Source organism: Schistocerca piceifrons, chromosome 4 (assembly GCF_021461385.2).
Source record: "Schistocerca piceifrons isolate TAMUIC-IGC-003096 chromosome 4, iqSchPice1.1, whole genome shotgun sequence".
Taxonomy (NCBI): domain Eukaryota; kingdom Metazoa; phylum Arthropoda; class Insecta; order Orthoptera; family Acrididae; genus Schistocerca; species Schistocerca piceifrons.
Window position 1 is genome coordinate 293,615,075 of NC_060141.1, and position 16,481 is coordinate 293,631,555.

The window sequence follows — 16,481 nt, forward strand, 5'->3', positions numbered from 1 at the left end:
TCGTAAGCTATGCAGATGACACCTCAATCTTATTCTATGGTAGAGAATCTAATGAGTTAGTCTCTCTTGCTACTAGTGGTGTAACAGAGGTAACAAAATACTTCAAAGATCAGGGACTCAAGGTGAATGTCATCAAATCTCAACTACTGACATTTAAAACAGGCAGTTCTCACCACAACAACGTGAATAATGTGTGTAATATCTCTGCAACAGAAAATGGTAACTGTAAATTCCTGGGTGTGTATGTTGATGAAAATTTGCGGTGGACATACCACATTAATTTCGTATGCGGAAAAGTCAGTAGTGCTATATATCTCACCTCGCAAAGATAGTTCCTAGCCAAACACTGAAATTACTGTATTATGGAACACTTTACCCCTTTCTCAATTACGGAATTGAACTATGGATCTATGCAGCTGATGTACATTTAAAAATAATACTACTACTACAGAAAAGAGCAATAAGACATATACACAGGATGGGACATAGAGCTTCATGTCGTGAAGTGTTCGTGCAGCACAAATATCTGACAATATATTCTCTGTACGTCTTCAAAATAGTTTTATTTTTTATAAGTCGACCAACAGAAGCTATCTAGGGCAGTGATGTACATGATCACAACACTAGAACAAAGTGTAACTATTTCCATAGCAGAACAACGTTAAAAGTTACTGATAGAAGTCCATATATCAGGGGTTTGATTTGGTATAACAAGCTACCAAATGCTCTAAGAATGTAAATGAGAAATGTTTTTAAAACAAAATTAAATTCTTTTCTAATAGAAAAATGTTTATATTCTTTCAACGAATTTTAAAATAGTGACTGTAACATTAGGCATTAGCATATCAGTTGTAATGTGATAAGTGTAAAAAATAGACATAAGAAGCAACATCTGCAGAATATAGTGTATTTTATAAGTGTAAACATAACCATGGTATTAAGTCTGACGTTTGCAAAAGCCATCGTTACGATGGCACCACGCAAAGAAAATGTAAACAAAAAAATAAAAAAAAAATATTTTTTTCCAATTTAAATTCTCATCAATATGGACACCTAAGAATTTTGAAGTTTCCATCCTATGTATTGTTTCATAACCATGTGTTACACTTATCACTAGTGCAGTACCTCTCTTCTATGGTTGGTTGTGCAGAACTGAATATGGCGTATGTCTGTGAAATTCAGGGTGAGACCATTCACAGAAAACTAGTCAATGATACTTTTGAAAACTTTGTTCACCATTTCTGTACTGAGACGATTACAGTACTGGTGTCATCTGCAAAAAGAACTAATTCTGCTTGTACATTAGACGGTTGATCATTTACATATATGAGAAACAGTAATGGACCTAAGATTGAGCCATGGGGAACCCCATATGTTATTTCTCACCAGTCAGAGTTCTTTCCCTGGACTCTGTTGGTTGAATCACTACTAAGTACAACTTTCTGCATTCTTTTGGTTAGATATGAAAAGATCCATTGGTTGGCTATACCATCAATCACATAAAACTTCAATTTATCTAGGAGTATATTGGGATTCACACATTCAAACGCCTGGATAGGTCACGGAAAATACCTACCGGCGCTATTTCCTTATTTAATGATTGTAATATCTGGTGTGTTAGCATGTAAATGGCATTCTCAGTAGAGCAATCCTTCTGAAACCCAAACTGTGATTTGCTGAGGATATTATTGTTGCCATGTGAAATAATATTCTAGAATACATCACCTACTCAAAATTTTGGAAACTGATGTCAGCAGTGAAGTAGATCAGTAGTTACTGATGTCTCTCTTATCACCTTTCTTAATGAGGTGTGTAATAGCGGCTTATTTTACCCTCTGGAAAAATGCCTTGAGTTAGTGGTGAATTACATATTTCGGATAGTACTGGAATCATTATACGGTAACAAATCTTTATACTCTTTTGGAAACACCACCAAAGGGAAAAGAACTTTTATTCTTGAGAGAATGTATGACCCTCTTAATCAGAAGTAGAGGTTGGTGGTACATTCATATGAAGTAATTTTATGAGAGTTACTTCTTCAATATACTGTTGTGATCTTTCTCTTGAACTGTTGGTGCCTATGCTTTCTATTGTGTTTAAGAAGTGATTGTTAAATACATTTGCTACGTGTGACTTGTCATTTACAACTTTCTGTTAAAGGCAGTAGTAATGTTATCCTCTTCTGTGGTTGATTGTCCTGTCTCACTATAGTCCATGTTGCCTTAATTGTGTTGTCAGATGTACTGATTTCTGACATTATGTGCATGTTTCTTGATTTTTTAATAACCTTTCTTAGTAATTGTGAGTAGTTTTTTCAGTGCGCAACTACTACAGGTTCTCTACTTGTTCTTGCCAAAAGATACATTTCCCTTTCCTTTTCACAAGATACTTAATCCCCTTAGTGATCCATGGTTTTTTACATGGCTGTTTAATGTCCCTTCTGATTAGCTTATGCAGAAAGATATTTTCAAATACTGATATGAATTTATCATGGACCAGATTAAATTTTATATTGACATTTGGTTCTTTATAAATTTCATCCCAGGTTGTTTCTTGTAAACTATTCTTAAAAACGTTTGGCCTGTTGTCATTAATGATGCTAACTGACTTCCATTGAGGTGTATCCACCATGTAAGGCAGTACCGGTACGTCATTTATCCTGACTAACTGTGCATCATGGTCAGAGAGAGCAGTTGTTACTGTGTAAACAATTATTTTCTTCCTTTGTGCCTTATGAAAGAAAACATTATCAATTAGGGACCTACTGTCTCCATCCACTCATGTTGGAAAGTTAACTACTGAGAGTAAATTGTAGGATCCAAATAAAGTTTCCAAATCATTTTTCCTATCAGAATCCTTTAGAAAATCTGCAGACTTTTAACTGCTTGCTGATGTCTGACAGCCAGCACAGTAAGGAATCCAGGTTCCTCAGAAATAATTCAAATTTCCCAATGGGGATCTATATACTGTTACAATTGAAAGAGAACAGTTTGTCAGAATTAATTCACAATGTGCTGACGACTAAAATATCTACTTTTGTCATTGCTTTTGAACTTGTGTTCTGTCTTAATATATATGCAACAACTCCTCCTTTTCCCACATTACTTCTGCATGAGTAAGATGCTGGACTGTAATCTTTTATATGTAACTTATCTAGCCCTGTGGTTATGTGGTGCTCAGACAGGCACACGGTGTGTCTCTTTTCCTCTAAATTTTGCACGTAGGCAAGAAGCTGTTCTACCTTATTGCTCAGTTCTCTAATATTTTGGTGGAATAAGCCAACCTTACTTTTCTGTGCATTCTTGTGGGGTTCTTCTGATACACTGACTTATTTCAAAACAGGGTGCCTGAAACTTGATTCTAACCTAAAAAAGGTACCCCTCTAACACAAGTAATCACAGGGATCTTGCATTTTGTGATGGTGGCCCCTCATACATTTCCTGCAAGACGTTCAGTCAACCTATCATTCTCTCTCCTATTCAGATGCAGGCCATGTCTAGTATAACCCCCACCTCCCAATTGTAGCAACGGGCACTGCACTCATATGAGAATTCATTTAAGTCAGCAGTAACCCGCTCAATTCAGAGTTAACACGGCTCACAGCAGTATTAACCCAGGACTGGTAATGCACTGCAGGACTCCATAAACTCACAATTGTGTGTGTAGTTGCTACTCCTATTTTATGTAGGTCACCCCTAATTCTGTAATTACAGTTCTTGGCCAGGCCATTTCCTGCTCCACCTACAAGATCCTCTTTGCCAAAACCTTTGCACAATTTTCCTACTTCCTCTGTCACCTGGTTAAGGCTAGCACTTGACTTCATAATACTTGTGATCTGGTACCCTCCTGCTAACTTTTTCTGCACTATCTGGCCTACACCCCTCCCATGGCTACTACCTAGCAGCAAGAGTTTTTTCTTCCTACTCTCTTTTGGTATCGACCTACAATGAGTTTCTTGGATAGTAGTCTGCTGCACATTACTGGAACCTACGGCTGTATGATACTCTTCCCCTCCTACGATGACTATGGCAGAATACTGGTGTCGAAATACAGAACCTAGCTGAGAGTAATTATGTGCACAGATAACTGTGCAAATAAGTCTTTGCGTATAGATTGGGATTACTGCCTCGTGTTTTGCATCAGTACATATTCTGTCATACGCGATAAACCAACCAACCGACCAACAGAGAGACAAGCGTCCTTCGAGCTATCTTTTCGCTGTGTACAAACCGACTAACCGAGGGTACATGTTTAAGACACTTAGAGTTGCAGCATTGTCGTGCTTGTAATTGCTTTTCATTTGTTTTGGACTGTCAATTTTGTCAGAGATAATGACTAATAAATTGCATAATCGGCGAGTGTTTGTGTGTACAGCTCGTAGAAGCGGAATTTACAGTTCATTTAGGACAGATTGGTTGAAATCTTATATTGTTTGGTTTCAGATGTAAATTTCACGACCTTCTAAATATCCGACACGATGTCATGTCGCGGCTGTGCTTCTAACTTCGGCTTCTTCAGGAAAGAGGTATATTATACTCAGTGTTGTTTGACAGCTCAGTGCGAAAGATGTTTCCACTTTAAACCACACCGTTATACTTGTTAACGGAAATTATCACACTCAATTTGCGACCGTCGCTGAAATTATATAAGCCACGAAATTCTTCGAGACTGTCAGAATCCACTTGATTCTAATTAATTAACCGTTCATTAGTGGTTTGATGGTTGTTGTCTCCTACAGTAGATGGCTGCAAGAGATATTTGTTGCTGGACTTAAGAGCGAAAAGCGAAGATTTTTAGAGAGTTCAGGTTCACTCCCTTGTATCTTAAACAGACAGTCTCATTGATTTTCTGACGTAAATGTATATTTATTTAGTAGTATCTGAAAACTACAATAGGAACATAATTAGCCGATACATTATTTTGTTCCGAAATACATTTGTGAACATTGTTGAATATTAACTTCATTTTTGCACATAATTATAAACTACTCACCTACCTCTAGAGCTCCAGTTGCTTTCTCATTTTTCTTTTCCTGTATTACACTTTTGTGTAATTGCAATGAAGTTACTGTCATCTGTTGACTTATTTTCCTTTTGCGTAAAAATATAGCTTATTTGCTGGTATGCTGAATACATTTTCTGCCACTGTATCCAGTGTTTCATCAGTGAGCTCTGTTTTTGTACATATTTAGACTTCTGTCACTTTCCCTATGCGGTACATTTAGTTCAGAATCGGTGTCACATTGGAAACATATTCTGTTAGGTTTAACTTAATATACATTAGCATGTAAAGGAGTGAATTATTGTATACAACAATAGACGATAATAAAATTCTGATGATGTATTCTTTATTGTCATACAACTGAAGCATATGTGTTTATTCTTGTAATACTTAATACATCCCCTATTAAGGTGAGAGTTTGTGACCATGAGCCATAGAACAATTGAGTATTAGTTGACTACCTAATAGTAAGTTTAGATTTGTAGTTTTCCATGTAATTGTTATACTGGTATGTATCATTTATCAGGAACAATTTGGGTATTGTTGGGAAGAGCTATGAGATTATTTTCCATTTTGAAACAATGAATAGTACTATTGAAAGGTTAATCAGCTCAGCTTAGGTCATTGTATTCATTACTGATGGTGTCATGTGGAGGCCAAGTGATTCTTCTGTTGCTGCTTTAACACAGTGGTATGTGGACATTCAAGCCCAAATGTCCAGGAATGTTGATGGGTGCTATCATGCTGTTGCAGCATAATGCCTGCCCACATGTTGCCAGGATTGTTTCAGCAGTGCTACAGAAGTTTCGCTGGAAAGCCCCTTCACACTCATTGTACGTCCCCGATTTCTTCCAATTCTGTTTCTACAAATTTGGAGTTGTGAAGCAAGACATTCATGGCCTTCGATTTGCATTAGGTGAAGAACTGCATGACTGTTTAGTCATGGTTTCATAGGTAGGCACAACCATTTTTCTATGGAAGCATTGGTCATCTTGTCTCACTGCAGTAAATGTATTAACAGTTATGGCGGTTATTTTTGAAATAATAAACATTGTTCTTACTTTTTTCCAACTGTCTTATTTTCATTTGACTTCTCCCTTATAATTTTTGTAATCAGCAAGAGAGAGGATATTTTTAATATCAGTGAGATCACTACTTCAGTTACAACTGCAGAAAATAGAATTACATTAAACAAATGAAAGAAATGCACAGTACAAACTTCTGAGAGGATTGAATAACTTCAAACACAAGTAAGAAATTAAGAAAAGTATTCAGCTCGTGGGAAGGAGTGTCTGAAGGGCTTATTGAAGGCCACTCTTAAGTACTGTTTACCTTTCCAAAAGACTGCTCTGTAACAAAAGACTGGCTGAGAAGGTGAAACAACCTGTGATATTTGTGATGTCTTTGTGAAGCTCATTATGTGTAGCATTATTCCCTGAAATTACTGTGGACCTCTGGTTTTGTGCTGAGTGGAAGGTGTACTGAAGTAACCCATGACAATCTATGCTAAAACTTTCTAGACTTGCCTTACAAGTTTTAGCTGTAATGCCTTCCTGAATGCATAGGTGGTACATTATGTACTAGAGGTGGCTACCAGAGCTGCTGACTGTAAAATGCATATACTTTTTTGTTTGTCCTTTTTGTAATATTTATGGACAGTATGAAGCATGCAGCTGCCATTGTTCCAATGGTACCCCTGTACTTAATCTTGAACAACAAAATTGAGATTTTCACTGAAATCCATTAAAATTAACACTGATCCTTCATCAAGTGTTTCCTTCTTCATCTTCAGATAATCAGATTGTGATACAGAAATGAAAGAGAGTGGTGATTCAAACACTTAGTCCTTCTATCAGTTGATACCCATTGACTGTACTGAACTATCTCATCAGGATCATAGTCTTCTATTTAATTTTCTAAGTGGGTTTGAAGCAATGAACTGGTGGGGCATTTTTCACACAGACGAAGCATACAGGCTCAGTTATTTATATCACATGTCATTATTTTAATTAGATCTTGGTATGTTTCTTTAATAGAAATGGAATTTAGAAGCAATTTAACATTTTGGTGGTACATGCACACACATATGGTGTGTGTTCCTGACTTTCTGTCAAGACCAAGTAGGCAGCTTAAGAGTAAGGAACTGAATTTTTTCGCAATTATTTGCATATTCAATTTTCTGTTTGATTTTGTCCATGAGTTCATCATGATGTTTTGCCTTTTCTTCCAGTTCTGTTAAATCACTGTTAGGAATAGTGCTTGCATCAGCAGCCAACTCAACTTGGTATGTATGTGAAATTGTAGTTCTCAGAGCTCCAGCTGCTGATTCCAATTTTTGTTTGGCTGCTGCAAACCAGCTATGTCGAGCAACTGAATGCAGCTTTGCAGGATACTCCTGATCTAGTTGAGCTAGTATTGAGCACAGATTTTTCAGGAGTCTGCACCTTCACATTACTGTCATTTATTTTCAAATTCCGAAGGTGGCAGGGGTAAAATACAGGGAGCGAGAGGCTATTTACAATTTGTACAGAAACCAGATGGCAGTTATAAGAGTTGAGGGACACGAAAGGGAAGCAGTGATTGGGAAGGGAGTGAGACTGGGTTGTAGCCTCTCCCCGATGTTATTCAATCTGTATATTGAGCAAGCAGTAAAAGAAACAAAAGAAAAGTTCGGAGTAGGTATTAAAATCCATGGAGAAGAAAGAAAAACTTTGAGGTTTTTGCTGATGACATTGTAATTCTGTCAGAGACAGCAAAGGACTTGAAAGAGCAGTTGAACGAAATGGATAGTGTCTTGAAAGGAGGATATAAGATGAACATCAACAAAAGCAAAACGAGGATAATAGAATGTAGTGGAGTTAACGGGTGATGCTGAGGGAATTAGATTAGGAAATGAGATACTTAAAGTAGTAAAGGAGTTTTGCTATTTGGAGAGCAAAATAACTAATGATGGTCAAAGTAGAGAGGATATAAAATGTAGACTGGCAATGGCAAGGAAAGCGTTTCTGAAAAGAGAAATTTGTTAAAATCGAGTATAGAGTTAAGTGTCAGGAAGTAGTTTCTGAAAGTATTTGTATGGAGTGTAGCCATGTATGGAAGTTAAACTTGGACTATAAATAGTTTGGACAAGAAGAGAATAGAAGCTTTCCGAAATGTGATGCTACAGAAGAATGCTGAAGATTAGATGGGTAGATCACTTAACTAATGAGGAAGTATTGAATAGGATTGGGGAGAAGAGAAGTTTGTGGCACAACGTGACTAGAAGAAGGGTTCGGTTGGTAGGACATGTTCTGAGGCATCAAGGGATCACCAATTTAGTATTGGAGGGCAGCGTGGAGGGTAAAAATCGTAGAGGGAGACCAAGAGGTGAATACACTAAGCAGATTCAGAAGGATGTAGGTTGCAGTAGTTACTGGGAGATGAAGAAGCTTGCACAGGATAGGGTAGCCTGGAGAGCTGCATCAAACCAGTTTCAGGACTGAAGACCACAACAACAACATACAGTTTGGTGATGAGTCGTCACTTGCTTGTTTTTCATTAATATGTTTGAGACAGGTTAGGCACATTTTTTCCCCAGAAATAACGCTAAAGCCTCTCATTTTGAAGGTCTTTGCCTTTTCTAAACTAATTTCACAGTCCAGATGAAACAGATTGTTTATGGTGCTTGAAGGGATCACAGCAAATTTTCTTATGTAGAGAGAATCTGCGCAGGTACTTAGTGTTTGTGTTTAACACACACACACACACACATGAAACACTTAAATTACAGTATGAATGGCTGTTGCTTCGTCATAATAAAAGTTCTAGTTCTTCATTGGTCAGTTCATTCACACAAGTCAGGGCATTATCACATATCTCGCAGATGCTGTCCAAGGAAAAAAAAAACACTGCCTGCTTGTACTTTCCATACTGCGTCAGTCATAAAACCAATATTTGTCATAAATAATTCAAAAGATGGTGGTGTAACCTAAAAAGTAATTAAATAATGAAAAATCATTGTCGCATTGTTTCATTACAAAAGTATTTCACATTATTATTGTAACATTAGGGGACTTACTTTTGTTTTGAAATGAATATTTAAAAGCTGTAACAATTGAATTTTTAACCAATAATTGACTCTGGGTACAACTCAGTACAAGAGCTCAGAACTGCATGCTCAGTGAACACAACTGAAAACGAAGGAACTGGATGATGCAATATGTGTCGCGGCAATAAAACAATCTTCTCAGATATGATTTGTTCCTAGGGAAATCCAGTGTAGCCAACTTCAGCAATTTAGTGGTGACATGTTAGTCATGAATTAGTAACCAATATTTCTTTTACAATGACATTGGTTTTCACACTTCCCATTATTTCCCAGTGCAGCCAACTTCAGCAATTTAGTGGTGACATGGTAGTCATGAATTAGTAACCAGTATTTATTTTACAATGACATTGGTTTTCACACTTCCCATTATTTCTACAAACTGATTCCTTTTGTGTGACATAATAGAATATTTATAATAATATTATAAATTTTTCAAAGGTATTTATGAGGGGGCAATACCTTAAGAAAATTATAAAGTCCATGCATGGATTTTGTTTAAAAGAAATTGTTTACAATTTTTTGTGAGATGTAAATGATGGATATTCACTACAAGAAGCATGACTATAAAAATATAAACCTTCCTCTTTAACTAAAAATTTTTTTAAAAAATTCAAGCTTCCACTGCAAAAACTGTAGGAACTAATGCATTTTTAAATTATATAGGAGCTCGTCTATGAAAGCCTGAATTCCTGAATCTATACAACTTCTTTTTATCATAAATTAAAAAGTAATTGACCTGCAACATTTGCATTTCAGAAATGTGAATATATCTAGGTAAACTTCAACTACCCAAAATTTCAAGGATTTGCGTGACAATTGGTGTCATTTCCTAAAATTTCTGTATGATTTGATGTGGAATGACCTGGTCAGTATGTTGTGTTCCACATGGAATTCCTCTCCTGTGCCAAACAAAAATATCACTTGCACTCAGTGGCCTCAATTATTTGTCACATGTGCTCCAACATGGGTCTTCTTCTACAGTTTGTAATGCTTGCAGTCCCTTCTAATACCATGGAAATTATTCCTCGATGTCTTAACATGTGTCATGTCACTTGATCCATCTCAGTGTTTTCCATTTCTTTCTTTATTCAATAATTCTGTGGAGAACTTCATTCATTATCTTACCAGTGCACCAAATTTCCAGCCTCCTTCTATAACACCACCTCTGAAATGCTTTGATTCTCACCTTTCTAAGTTTTCCCATTGTCCGCAATTTGTCTTCATACATTGCTGTGCTCCAGAAGTACATTCTAAGAAATCAGTTCCACAAATTAAGACCAATATTTGATACTGATTGACTCCTTTGGGTTAGGTGTGTCCTCTTTGCCTTTGCTAGACTGCTCTTAATATCCTCCATAGTACCTCTGCCATATATTATTTTGCTTCCTAGGTAGCAGAATTTCTTCACATTGTCTGCTTCATGGTAGTCAGTATTGATAAGTTTTTTGCTAATCTCATTTCTGGTACTACTCGTTATTTCCATCTTCATTCAGTTTGCTCTCAGTCTCTATTTTGTGCTCAGTATACGGTTCATTCCATTCAATATATCCTGTAATTCTTCTTCAATTCTGCTGAGGACAGCAATTCCATCAGCAAATCTTATCATTGATATTATTTCACCCTGAATTTTAGTACCACTCCTTAACATATTGTTTCTATATATATATAAAGATGAGGTGACTTACCGAACGAAAGCGCTGGCAGGTCGATAGACACACAAACAAACACAAACATACACACAAAATTCAAGCTTTTGCAACAAACTGTTGCCTCATCAGGAAAGAGGGAAGGAGAGGGGAAGACGAAAGGAAGTGGGTTTTAAGGGAGAGGGTAAGGAGTCATTCCAATCCCGGGAGCGGAAAGACTTACCTTAGGGGGAAAAAAGAACAGGTATACACTCACACACATGCACATATCCATCCACACATACAGACACAAGCAGACATATTTAAAGACATATTTAAAGACTTTAAATATGTCTGCTTGTGTCTGTATGTGTGGATGGATATGTGCATGTGTGCGAGTGTATACCTGTCCTTTTTTCCCCCTAAGGTAAGTCTTTCCGCTCCCGGGATTGGAATGACTCCTTACCCTCTCCCTTAAAACCCACTTCCTTTCGTCTTCCCCTCTCCTTCCCTCTTTCCTGATGAGGCAACAGTTTGTTGCGAAAGCTTGAATTTTGTGTGTATGTTTGTGTTTGTTTGTGTGTCTATCGACCTGCCAGCGCTTTCGTTCGGTAAGTCACCTCATCTTTGTTTTTATATATAATTTTTCCCACGTGGAATGTTTCCTTCTATTATATATATATATATATATATATATATATATATATATATATATATATATATATATATATATATATATATATATATATATATATATATGAACCATGTGTTAGATTTGCTATGAAGAAGTGGATGTTACTACAAGATTTTAAGACAACACAGTTATGTCAGTTCAGGTGAAGGAAATGAGAGGACAGGTCTCATATATATATACATATATATTAGGTACGGGCTTTTCTGAATGTACCACCTCCTTTTGGCTCCTCAGGGCTAAATCGGCAGGAAGAGACCTGTCCTCTCATTTCCTTCACCTGAACTGACATAACTGTGTTGTCTTAAAATCTTGTTGTAACATCCACTTCTTCATAGCAAATCTAACACATGGTTCATAGCTGTTTCACCACCTGAATCTCTGATGGGTGACATCCTGGGTCCATTTGATTCAGGTTGTTGGCAGTCGTACAGTCTTCGGAGATGTGGCAATCTGTTAATGTTTCTTCACAGACACACCATAGGGGATCTTGTATGCTAGAAATTCTTGAGTTATTTTGTTATGCCCAATTCTGAGATGGTGTATGGCAATACCTGCCCTTCTTCAGCTTAATAGCAATGTCTCCCAGATCTTGGTGGTGTGTTGGACGGTACATAGTTTACTGGATCTTGCCATTATCTTCCCATGTCCTCTGATTGTTGTAGGATGTGGCATTGAGTATGTCAGCACTTGGAATATCTAGTTTGAGTGTTTCCATCCCCGTTCCATTCTTGGCTAGTCTGTCAGTCAGCTGATTAGATGAGATTGATAAATTGTAACAATGATTATCCAGAGTGTGGCATTCCCCCAAATCAAACCAATTCCAGCAACAATAATTCAGGTATACATGGCAACAACACAAGCAAGAAATGGGCAGGGGTGTGGGGAGAAAGAGCTGGTAGTAGCGAAAATGCTGTCCAGAAAGGAGGTACTGGAGATAACCAGAGGGAGCACACTATTTGTATCTCTGCTACTTGCTGGTTAATCAGATCTACTGCAACATCATGATTATCCAATGCAATTGCAACAGCTAATTCTGACACCTCGCTGAATTTAAACACCTAATAGCACCATGTCCAACAGTTGGTATAGCCTTGCAGGAAACCTGATTCCCAGGAGAGTACTCTCTGATTTTCAGATATTAAAAAGCTTATTATAAAACTGAGCTAGTACTGGGAGGACATTGAGTGAGATTTTAATGTTGGTCATAAGACCAATTGCATTGACTAGATAACACTCAATATTTCATTGGAACTAGAAGTCATACAGATGTAGACACACACAGATTTTGTTTCTTAATATGTGTGTATTCCCGTGGGGGGATGTCATACTCTGGATAATCACTGTTACGATTTCAGAATGAAATTTTCACTCTGCAACGGAGTGTGCACTGATATGAAACTCCTGGAAGATTAAAACTGTGTGCCGGACCGAGACTTGAAGTGGGATCTGTGCCTTTCGCGGGCAAGTGCTCTACCATCTGAGATACCCAAGCACAACTCACGACCCATCCTCACAGCTTTAATTCCACCTAGTCTCCTACCCTCTAAACTTCACAGAAGCTCTCCTGCGAACATTTCAGAACTAGCACTCTGGGAAGAAAGGATATTGCAGAGACGTGGCATTGCCACAGCCTGAGGGATGCTTCCAGAATGAAATTTTCACTTTGCAGCAGAGTGTATGCAAGCTGTGGCTTCCCTCTACAATGTTTATGTACCCGGCTTCCCCATCCCCCGCCCCTCCCCCGCGCCACCCCCTCCCCCTAACCTTTCAGCCTCACAATTGGACTGCAGGTCAAAGGGTGGGGTGAAAATGTGTAAATCCCACAGGTGTTGCAGGAGGCAAACTCCTGTGACACAAACTGAGGGCCGTTATCAGAGACCAGCATTGCCGGAAGCCCTTCAATGGAAAATTTTTTTGACAGGCTTGCTGCTATGACAAGAGACTGAAGTTGATGGGCAGTGAACAACATATGGAAACCGAGAGTGCATCAATTACTATTAGCCAGGAAGGAAAGGACTGTCGAAACCGATGTGGAGAAGGTCCCAGACCTCCGAAGATTACAGCCATGGAGACAACTTTGGCTGTTGGCTGCAGGGCTGCTTGCTGCGTTGCACATTGATAACATGCCATAACCAGTTGAATGGTGTCGATGTCCAAACCAGGCCAAAAAAAATGGCAGGCTAACGCTTTGGTGCTTGAACCTCCCTCCCCCCTGCCTTCAGTGATCAGCGTGCAGCAATTGCAGGACCTCTGAATGGATAGCTGGGGAACCACTACTTGAGAAGCTGTATAGTCTGTATCAATGAGTATAAGACCATCAATGACAGAGAAATGATGCCAAAGCACAAAGTAGTTAGAGAGAGTTTTGGATGCCCGCAATGTAAGTGCCACAGGCTAGCCAAGTTGTATGCAGTGTATCACTGTCCTTAATATCGGATTTATAGCACTAGCCTTCATAACCTGAGCACTAGTGATTGGAAAACCATTACCAGTTTGTTGAGTGCATTCATAAATGTGGAAATGTAGTAACTCCTCCTGATCAGAAACTGGGTCTGGACTGGCCAGAAGACGGGAGAGTGCGGCAGCGTCTGCATGTTTAGCCATGGGGCAGAAGTGAGTCTGTGAGTGAGTTGTGTTGAGAGAGGAACAGCAGCAGCCGACGTTGAAAGCAATGTGCTGCTTGGTCTGGCAACACCGCTGAAGGGTTAAACAGTGAAATTAATTGCTTGTGATCCATGACGAGATGGAATTTCACACTATTTAGGAAAACATGAAACTTCCTTAAGGCATAAACAGTGGCGAGGGCTTCTTTCTCTATTTGTGAATATCTAGCCTGAGCCAAATTAACCATCTTCGACGCATGTGCATTAGGCTGCTTGGAGCCATCATAATATTTATGAGGTAACACCACCCTATCCCACACTGGGACACACCTGTTGCTAACACTAAATGGTGATCCTGTTGGTAGGTTATGAAGCAAGTTGCAGATAGTAGCATAGACTTCAGTGTGGAAAACACTATTTCACACACCTGCGACTGATGGAAAGGTGCCCCTTGTGCAGCAAGGCATGTAACGGTTGTACAACCGAAGCCACCCTGAGCAAAAACTGATGATAATAAGCAATCTTTTATCTTTTTTTTTCTTAAAAAAAAAAGAAAAAAAAGGGGGCAACTAGAGTTCCTTGACTGATGTAGGATGCGGAAGAGCAACAATGGCAGAGACATTTGATACCAGCAGTAGAGACCTTGAACCCATGATAAACTATAGGTGACTGACAGAAGCAGCAGTTTTCCAAATTACATTTTAACCTGGCAGCCTGTGGCACCAGAAAGAGTGTACATAAGTTGTTGAGGTGTTTAGGAGTTGAGCAGCCGGAGACCGCAATATCATCAAGATAGTTGGCACAGCCAGGCACAGACCTCGTGAGTTGTTCAAGAAACCGTTGAAAGATTGCTGGGGTGTTATCTATGCCAAATGGTAATCACAAGTGTTGCCAAGCTGAAAGGAGTGTTAATGACAAAGAGCTGTTCAGTCAGAATCAACAGGAAGCTGCAAATGTGCATCAGAGAGGCCAATCTTGGGAAAAATACTGACCACCAGCGAGCTTAGCAAAAAGTTTGTCAGGACGTGGCAAGGGTTACATGTCAATGACAGACTGAGCATTGACAGAAATGCTGCAAAGACATAACTGCCCCAATGGCTTCTTGACAATGACTAAGGGGGTAGCCCATTCGTTGGATGCGATCAGTTGGATGACTCTGGAGGACGTGAGGCAGTCGAAATCCGCCTTGATTTGGTCAGGGAGCACCATTGGCTCTGGGCGAGCCTGAAAGAAATGGAATCTGGCCGAAGGTTTCGTGTTGATGTTGACTTTGAAATTATTGGCACAACCAAAGCCCGTGGAAAACAGGGCAAAAAATTCAGAGCATAAAGATTTGAGTAGTGTATAAGGCACCTGATCAGAGGTGAGATTAACTTCTTCAGAAAGAGCAAACTTGGAAAGGTTAAAGGCGTCTAAATGAGACAAATTTTCAGTGCGTGCATTGTTCACCACCAGAAAAGTCAGCAGATGAACCACAGATTTGTATGGGACTGGGGCCAACAAACTACCTAATATCGGAATGCTTTGTTTATTGTTGGTGACTAGAGTATGTAACACTGGCACTAAAGGGGGAGAGCCCAAGTCCATTTACGTTTGCAAGTTGAGCAATGACAGCAGCACCAGTCTCGACTTGCATGTTCAAAACCTTCTGATAAACATTAACATCAATAAAAAGCTTATTGGGTGCAATGGAGATTGCCGATACACGAGTGACAGACGCAATAGGGTGCTGGAATTTTGTGTTAAGAACAGGAGCAATGTGGCCTGTTTTGTTGCATTGGCAGCAAGCGGTCCACTGCTTAGGACAATCCCGCCTATCATGAGTGACAGAATATGATTGACAAGAGGGAAGCATGGTGCACTTGCATTTGCTGTGTTGCTGCTGCGGTCGTTGCTGCCACAGTGAGTTGGCACGGTCACTGTGATGTTTTGCTCGCGTGTGGACCCCTGTCCCATATCGTCTCTTTGTGAACTGTCCAACAAACAGTGGAGGGGAAGCAGGTTGAACTTCTTTAACCTCACACCATGATTCAGACCTCAAAACCTCAAATGATTGTGCAGTAGTCAGAACTCTGGAGAGGGAGGGCTATTCACATTGACGACCCACTCACTAACCTTGTGATTGAAGGGCCAACCGAATTATTGCATCAAGAACCATATGGTAGGCATACAACTCCTTATTTACGTCAGTAACAAAGTGAAGCTGATGGCATATACTATGAAGCTCAACTTCCCAAGTCTTATAGGAATTTTCTGGTTTCTTGCAGCAATGTTAGAACTCCAATCGAGTGACAATGGCATGCATTGTTTACAGTAGTATTTTGAAAGAAGACCACATATTATCAAAAGAGGGTTGATACATGTGAGGTGGTAACCATGACAAAAAGAAAGCACGGCATAAGATAACATCAGCCCATCCAAGCAAATGGAAATGCTGCTGCAACCATTTTTTTGTAGGGTTCCCATTCTTC

At 39.0% G+C, this 16,481-nt stretch overlaps 1 protein-coding gene across 2 annotated transcripts in view; it reads left to right on the forward strand.

Annotated features, from left to right (window-relative positions):
* Nucleotides 1-4,139: 4,139 nt before the first annotated feature.
* LOC124796254 (abscission/NoCut checkpoint regulator) overlaps nt 4,140-16,481 on the forward strand; it is a 149,757-nt gene continuing 137,415 nt past the window's right edge. Inside the window, exons 1-2 of one of the 2 annotated variants that reach the window (XM_047260357.1) lie at nt 4,140-4,243; nt 4,443-4,525. In XM_047260357.1, coding sequence (XP_047116313.1) covers nt 4,478-4,525 — 48 coding nt within the window. In that variant the 5' untranslated portion in view covers nt 4,140-4,243; nt 4,443-4,477. Of the gene's footprint in view, nt 4,244-4,326; nt 4,526-16,481 lie in introns of those variants that run through there. The other variant, XM_047260356.1, reaches the window with a different exon arrangement.